A 9017-nucleotide genomic window follows, 5' to 3' on the forward strand; every position below is an offset into this window, starting at 1 on the left:
ATATTCCGACCAATGGTTTGATTTATAAAAAATGGGGAAATTATTGAGTGTAACAAAAACACAATAGGTAAAATACACTATAGGGATAAAATAGGAAGAGTAATTATAAAAAGGTAGGCATAGAAAGTTTTTTTAAAATTTGAGAGATTTTTGCAAAAAATGAAATCATGGGTCACTAACATAAACTTTTCAATTTTTGAGGGATTCCATGACATTTTCTCAAAAAAAAATTGACTTTATTTGTTTAGATATCATTTTTATAAAGGTCAATGCCATAAATATTCACTAACTTTACACATTTTTTTAATTTAATCACATTTTTAAAAACTTCTCGTAAAAATACACTAACTTTCATTTTTTTCTCAAATTCATACACGGTGCTGACATGTCACTCGTTCAGTGACGTACACTTCAGCAAATTTTCTTTTCCCATGCAAATTTAAGATGAAAATATTGAGCTGAGATGTTAACAAGAAGCAACAGTATTTAAAAATCTCGAGTTCGAACTCCACCGGAACAAGTGTGATTTGCTAAGCCCATTTGGCCAGCAAAGACATACAGCCAATGCCCAGAAGAAGTGATAGATGAGCACCCAGCTGCAACCTCAAATTGCTTTGCAATTTAGGGTTCATGAAATCTTCAGCAAGTAAATCAACAAGGGCCATATATATAAGGATCCCAGCTGAAGCAGAGTTGAATACTCCTTCCACAATCAGACTTGTCTGGGCATTGTCATTGTAACTGTGTGATATTCCTATGCCAACTGCTATGCCTATTGGTGTTGTTAATGAGAAAAATAACACCATTCCTGCTATTGCTCTTGACTTGAATTTTGCCTGCATACATAATTACAAATATTATTATTCCCCACTCTTTAGGCCATTTTTTATTTTGTGATTGATTATATTCGAACAATGCACGCCCTTGCTTTAGCTTTAGCACCTTACTGCAATAATATTTTAATAATAAGAGAACCAACTAAGAATTTAATATGAAAATTATTATCTACAATGGATTCTTTGTAGAAGTTTTCCATAAAATCTTAACTATTCGTATAATATGAAAGATTTACGATAAAATGTATCATGTATATCGTGCCACCTAAAAATAAGCATAAATATATTTGGTAACGATCGAAAATATGATAAACAAGAATAATAAAAATTTAAAATCGCAAAATATTTCAAAAACTGTAAGGTTTGTTTTAGAAAAGAAGGTACCTGAGAAATACAGCCACCAAGACCCAAGCCTTCAAAAAACTGATGAAATGTTAATGCAGCTATTAGTGGCTTTATTGCGTCTATATTTTGAGATGCTCCCAGAGATATCCCAATTATTACCGAATGGACTACGATTCCCAATTCCAACACCTGCACAATAACAAATTTATTACTAGTATGTTCCTGATCATAATTTAAATTTATTGGCGTTCTAACAACTTTAATATAATGTTTATTAAATGAATGTTAATCTATTAGTAATAATTTCAGTAAGAATACTGATATAAATGAATAAAAATAGTTTTAATAACTAAATAATATTAATTGTCCTTTTTTTTTATGAAAATCAGGGGTAAGAAACAGAGTGCTGCCAGTGAAATGTTCAATAAACAGTAGAGATTAGGAAAATAATTAATCACAAAACCAAAAACAAACAGAGAAAAAAATTATAAAAACCTGAGATACAATCCGATGCCTGAAAATCCCAGCAGATTCATCATCGCCATTCGATGCCAAAGCAGCAGAGCCATGAGAATGACCATGAGACGCATGAGTATGAACATGAACATGGCCTTCATGTTTCTCTTCACTTATCGGCAAAGCCTTATTAAAATGCGATCTTTTAAAGTAACCCGTCGCAAATGTATCGATCATCATCGTAATAACAGCCGAAACCATCGCCACGAAGCCCGAAAACGGAAACTCACCCCACGGCTTCTCCTTCAAACAAGGGCTCGTCAAGCTCTCGAATGCATCCGGCAGTATATGAACGAACCCAGTAGCCAGAATTACACCGGCTGCGAACGCTTTGATCAGAAAAAACACGTTGTTTTCTGGGTTCAAAGCCGGGATTTTCTTGCCGAAAATTGGTAGAGTGACACCCAAGGCACCCGCTATCAGTATAGAACAAATCGCCACTAGTTTAAATACTAGGGTTTTGGATTTATCATCAGCCTGTGTAGCTTCTTCATGGTCGCATGCACAGTCTGCCGAAGCTAAAATAGGAAGAAAACAAACGAGAAGAAGAAAACAGAAGATTTTTGTTGGGTTGTTCATGATTTTGAGAGAGAAAAAAGAGTGGCGATCGAAGTGATGGATTAACAGTTAAGAGAGGGTTTATATAAGGGTGAGTGTGGATTAATTAAGTTTGGTTGAATTAAAGCAGTATTAGGAGATGGCAGGGGAAAAGGTTTGAAATGGCGACATGTAAGTGCATGCAGAGTGGGTAGGATTGGTTCAAGAATGACAGATGTGTGATTTTCTACTTAAATGACGACATTATGTGTTAATCCTATGTAGTTTTTCTTTAGCTTATTTGCTTTTTGTCAATCAGACAGTTTTTTAATTTGCCTTTTTATTTTGTAAAATAATTATACTCAAATAATCACATAATTGTATAAATAAGAATTTACTATAATTTTTTTACTATATAAATTATTAACTTTTTTTAATAATTAAAAAGGAGAGCGTTTGTGGAAAAAATTGAATTCACAAACTAGCAATTTGCTGCTAAACACTTATACTATTTGAGGTATAGTTCATTAATATATATATAAATTATCATTTATTAGTCTATTAAACATATCTTTTCTTTTTTTTTAATTAGTATCACCATATAGTATAATATTTTGCGTTTTTTTTATTTAAGCCCCAACTAAAAAATGCTCATCCATTATCACAATTTTTTGCGTTTTTTTCGATTTAAGCATCAACTAATAAGTATCTAGTCCATTATCACAACCTTTCCAAACTTTTCATTCTATATCCTAGTATACATTTTATGCTTTATTTTTTGTTAAAATGACGTCGTTTTTGGTCGTATGTACGGCAAAAATGACATCGTTTTAGTCATTCATACTATATATATCATATAATGAAGGATTGTGTTATTAATTAGATATGTTTTATAATTTGTGCTTAAATCGAGAAAAACGGAAAAAGTTATGGGACAGGGTGACATTAACTCTTTTTTTATGTTTCAATTTAGATATCCTATTTATTTTTTAATAATTTAATTTACATTTTTTTTATTATTCTCATTCTGTTTTTTATAATAAATTACTAGACTATCATTTTGAATTACTAAATTATTTTATTATTTTATTAAATTTTACATTTTAAATTATAGATCACAATTTATATTTGATAAACAATTTAAAGATTAAATGTCCTATTTACACCCCATAAATATAATATCGTAATTATCAAATAAATTAATATCTCTATATTTCAACATAAAATGCTCTAGTAAAAAAATAATCAGTAATATACTATTCACATATCTAAAAATTATCAAAAATAAAACCGAAAAAACAAATAAAAAGTTAATTTTAATCAGATTAACTTTATTTTTTAATTTTATATTTATTCGAAACACCTATTATTTAAGATGGAGATAGCAATATTTTAAGTGCCATCAAAAATTTAGATTTTTGAATTAGAAGGTAAACTTTTTAAGTAAATAATTTTAAAACAAAATTTTACAATCCATCTGTTTGTAGCATTTTTCATTTGTTCTATGTTAATTTGTTTATTTAGTGGGTGTTTGGTTCATTTTTTCGGTGAAATTTTTAACTTTTATTTTTTAAAAAACTCCATTAAAACGTTTGATGAGAACTTTTTAAGAGTTTTTTAAACCTCCAATAACTGCTTTTGAAAAAAAAAGCTCCATTTTGGAGTTTTTTGCCAACAGCTGATAGTTGTTTCAATATTTTTAATTATTTAGACAAATTACCCTACTAAATATATTGTTTCTTTAATAAAAGATATTTTTAAATACTCTAATCATTTATAAATTATATAAAATTATTTTATTTATATGAAAACAATTATAATTTAATTATTTTTTAAAATAAATCATAAATTTATCAAAAAATATCTAAATAAATTTAAATTAAATGTTGTTTTTATAAAAAAAATAATTTTTAATATTTTTACTAAATATTCTATAATATATATATATATATATATATATATATATATATATAATTTAATAAATTAAAATTAAAATTATGTCTTTTATGGTCATTTTATATATAAACAAGGCTAATAATCACCCACGGACCCTGACTTTAGGGGTACCTTACGCTAAACCCTCTGATCTAAAAAAAACTTGCCGTAAACCCCCTAAACTTTACCCAATAATTAGCTAAACCCCTTTTCGCATGAATTGACCAAAATACCCTTCAAATCTGTAAATAAATGCAAACAAACCAGACAACTTCAATCTAACCACACTTAAAACCGATCCAATCAAATCAAACCAAACAAATCTAATCAAACCTAAGTTTATTTAAAAATTAAATAAAAAATTATTTTTAATTTAAATAAAAAATAAAAAATTTATTTCAATCCGGTGAGCAGACCCACCGACGTGGGTCTGCTCTGTGAAGCAGACCCACCGGCGTGGGTCTGCTCGGGTCTGCTCTTTGCAGCAGATCCACCGACGCCGGTGGATCTGCTGCAAAGAGTAGACCCACCGCGGGTCTGCTACGAAGAGCAGACCCACCACGGTGGGTTTAAATTAATTTTAAAAAAATTATTTTTTTATTTAAATTAAAAATAATTGTTTATTTATTTTTTAAAATTAAATGAGTTTTTATTTGGATAATTTTTTTTGCGGCAATGGACGGTGGTGGCCGGAAAAAACCGGCAGCGGCGGGTGGAAGTTTTCGGTTGGATGGTTTGATTTAATTGAGTTGATTGGTGATTTAAGTATGATTTGGATGGTTTATGTCTGATTTAATTAGATAATGACTTTAGATTTGGTTAGATTAGGTTGGTTTGGTTTTTGTTATTGACCTTAGGAGTAATTTAGGTATTTTTAGAAAATAAAGGGTTTGGGGCGGTTTTTTGGGGCGGTTTTAGGGTAAAAGGGGTTTAGCTGATCATTAGGTAAAGTTTTGGGGGTTTACGGCAGGTTTTTTTAGATCAGGGGGTTTAGCGTAAGATACCCCTAAAGTCAGGGTCCGTGGGTGATTAATTATTAGCCTATAAACAACAACATACAATCAAATCTCACCAAACACGTATAAATGAATATCAGTTATCAGTTACCAGCTAACAGTTATCAGCAACAGCTAACAGTTATTAGAAACAGCTGAACCAAACAGACCCTTAATGCAATAAGGAGAGATAAGAAAGATCAGTTAGATAGCATTATTTGAAAATTTAACAGATAATAAAATTCTAATATTACAAACTCTTTCATTTTAATAAATACTCCTTCCGTCTTTTTTAATTATCCATTCAGAAAAAATGTACATATCAATATAGTGTTTTTTTGTCTTAAATTATAAAGAAAGGCGCCAATATCGCACTATTAATTAATAAATGCTTTTTAAAGTAAAATATAGGGTCATTCATTAGGTATGAGTAAATTTGAAAGATAAAAATAAAAAATCACCTTAAATTTCTAAATAGATAACTATTTATAAATAAATAAAATTAGTTAAATGAATAATTAAAAAAATAGAAAAAATAATTATTTTTTAATTTTTATATCGTAAATAAAATTTAATTTATATTTTTTTCATGTTAGATCACTCCACCTTAAAGGTGTCAAATCAACTTTTAAAATGGAGGGAGCAATTCAATAGCTTTTCAAGTCTAAAAAGTGACCTTTTTTGTTTATGGTTTGAGAACAATCGTAGTCGGGACTGGGAGTAGAGTAGGGACAACATAACAAAACTACAAAATAAACGAAAGCGAATTTAAAGTTATAGTCAACAGAATGCGGCGGCGGACTAATTCAGTTCCAATTCCAACTTAAATTCAAAATTTCGTACTAATTTTAAGTAATTTAAAACATATTTTTTTCCGTTTTATTAATTATCATAGGAATTATTTTAAACTTATATCCTAATTTTAAAAAAGTAATGACTTTTTCCGTCTCAGTAGAACTGTTCATTTTTTAAAAAAAATTGTCATAAAACTCTTATCTATTTATAAAAATAACATCTTAATCGTAATCTTTTTATACTATCCCTATTTAAAATCCAAAAGCAACAACTAGTATTTACTTATATTTATGGGTAAGTTAAATGAATTCTACATTAAATAAGAGTAATGATGATAAAAAAAATTATAACAATCTATAATAATAATTATGCTTTTTAAACTGTGTGATAATGATAAAATAAACAAATCTATTAAAAAAAGTACAATAATTTTAGCTATGTTTGTTTAATTTTCCTTACTACCATATTTGGCAATATAATTTAAAAATGATCTTTCTCTTAATTAGGGCTTTTTCACATTTTTTTTTCTCTCACACAATTGCCTCCTCTCTCATTTTTTCCTCATCTTTTTTCTCAAATCTCTCTCTTCATCTCAAACCTACGAATACAAAAAGTCACTGCCTCTTAACTCTATGAGCACACTTTCATCATCGTCGTTTTTCCATTGATTTTGTCATCGTCGTTTTTCCTCCTTTGGTTTCATCGTTTTTGTTTTTCTTCCATTGGTCTCATCGTCGTCGTTTTTCTTCCGGTGGTTTCATCATCGCCATCTTTTTTTTATGGTTTCATTTGTCGTCTTTCTTTCCCCTTTTAGATTTTTTGTGAGTTTAGATTATTTTAGTTTTTTTTGTGATTATTTAAATAATTTGTACACATTTTATTTTAGATCTCTTGTTCATGTAATTATTCTCTTGTTTTCTTGTTTAAATAGTTGTTTTTTTGTTTTTGATGCTACTGATTTTGTACACAACAATTTGATTTATATTTTTATAGTATTTTTGTGGCGTTTTGATGCTACTGATTTCCTACATAAAAAATTGATTTATATTTTGTGGTGTTTTTTATAGTGTATTTACACTACAAACCCATAAAATATATCATAAATACTATAAAAAATACACTATAAAAATACCATGGAAAAACACCAAAAATACAATATCAGAACGATATAAAAAACATCAAAAATGAAAAAAAAATTGGATGAAAGAAATATATTAATTGTAAAAAAATTGGATGAAGAAATACGTTAAGTTTGTAACTGTCTCTTAATATTATTGATGATAATTCAGTTGCAAGAAAATTATAGCTTTTATATACTCCCTCCGTCCCATTTTATTTGTCCACTATTCTATATTTGTATGTCACAAAATGATTGTCACATTTGTATAATATACACATATGTTTCTGTTTTACCCTTAATATAAATGGATATAATTTATAGAATATTGTGTATCATAAATATATATGTTTGACTATCTTACATTTTTAATGCAAAAATTAATGACTACTTCTTTTCTAATATAGTAATTCTAAATTAACTCTAGAATCAAAAAGGGTACAAAGGGAAGAATTATTAGCAATTAAAGTTTTTTTAATATGTATGAAATTAGAAGTGGACAAATAAAATGGGACGGAGGGGGTACTAACTAGCACAATATCTACCAAACTAACAAACTAAATCTATATTCTCAAAAAAAAAAAAACCTTATTGAATAACAGAAATTACACGTTTGCAAGCATGCATTGTGTATGTTTTTAAAGGAAAAAAATTATCCTACAAACAGGACTAGCATTAACTTTTAGGGTTAATTCCTAAAAAAATCACGAAGTTTCATTTTAATCATGAGCTTTAAAAGTTGCCATTTAAAGACACGAATTTTCATATTGTTTCAAATTCATCATTTCAGTGTATTTGTATTGACTAAATTCTTCACTAAACCATTAATGAAAGACCCAAGTTATTAATCAACATCAAATCTTATTATCTTTCAATTATAGTATTTAGGATTAGGAAATTTTAGTCAGATAAAATACATCGAATTTTACTATGGTGATAAATTTGAAATAAAATGAAAGTTTGTGCTTTTAAATGACAACTTTTAAAGGTCATGCTTAAAATGAAACTTCGTGTAAAGTTTGTGATTTTTTTAGGAATTAACCCTAACTTTTAATATGCTTGAATGAGCATTATACAAGAAAAACTGCTTTTAGTGAGTTGGTAAGGCGCAGTTGACTTGGTAAGGCGCCCTCCTAGTTTAAGTGAGGTCGCGGATTCGAACCGTACTCATGTACGCAGCCGTTTAAAACTTGGGATCAGAGTTTTCCCTGCCGAAAGGGACCTACCCTGCTCGATTGGAGATTAGTCTGAATGTGGAAAGTTTAAAGGTGTCGTTTCAGAGTTAAAACCCGTTAAGGACACCTTATGGATTTACCAAAAAAACTGCTTTTAGTAACAAAAATTTATGATAAAAAAAATTTCGTCACACATTTGTGACAGATTATTGATAGAATTGTAACAAATTTTAAATTGAGATGGATTTTTAGATTCGTGACGGCTTTTAGATTCATAATGAAATTTTTCTTCACAAAATTATGTCACAAATCAATAACTAAATTTTTTGATGGAAAATTCCGTCACAAATTTGTGGCGGACGCTTTCGTCACAACATTTTAAAAGATATTAAATTTAAAAAAGTAAATATTTAAAAATTTAAATCTAAAAGAAGATTATTTTAAAAAAATATTTATTTTAAAAAAATAATTATTTTAAAAGTAAAAGATATTTTGTAAAAAGTAATTGTTATTTTTAGGCTTAAATGCACCAAAAATACCAACTTTCACGTGTTTTAGTATTTCACATACTCTTTTAATTTTGGCATATTTAACATGAACTTTCCAATTTTTTACAATTAAGACCACATGTGTTTTCTTTTGAAAAATAGTGTCATTTTACATACAAAACGGTGCCGTTTTAATCTAAAATAGTGTCGTTTTACATCCAAAACGGTGCCGGTATCCTTAATTGCAAAATTTGGAAAGTTCGTGTACTTTTTTGCTA

General features: G+C 28.4%; 1 protein-coding gene across 1 annotated transcript; it reads right to left on the reverse strand.

Annotated features, from left to right (window-relative positions):
• Positions 1 to 328: 328 nt before the first annotated feature.
• On the reverse strand, positions 329 to 2430 carry LOC126680828 (zinc transporter 1). The gene is made up of 3 exons (XM_050376054.2): positions 1677 to 2430; positions 1221 to 1370; positions 329 to 836 (listed from the first exon to the last, which is right to left on the reverse strand). Exons 1-3 carry the CDS (start codon positions 2274 to 2276, stop codon positions 531 to 533), a joined length of 1056 nt encoding a protein of 351 aa, XP_050232011.1. The 5' UTR covers positions 2277 to 2430; the 3' UTR covers positions 329 to 530.
• Positions 2431 to 9017: the final 6587 nt, after the last annotated feature.

Source organism: Mercurialis annua, linkage group LG5, assembly GCF_937616625.2.
Source record: "Mercurialis annua linkage group LG5, ddMerAnnu1.2, whole genome shotgun sequence".
Taxonomy (NCBI): Eukaryota; Viridiplantae; Streptophyta; class Magnoliopsida; order Malpighiales; family Euphorbiaceae; genus Mercurialis; species Mercurialis annua.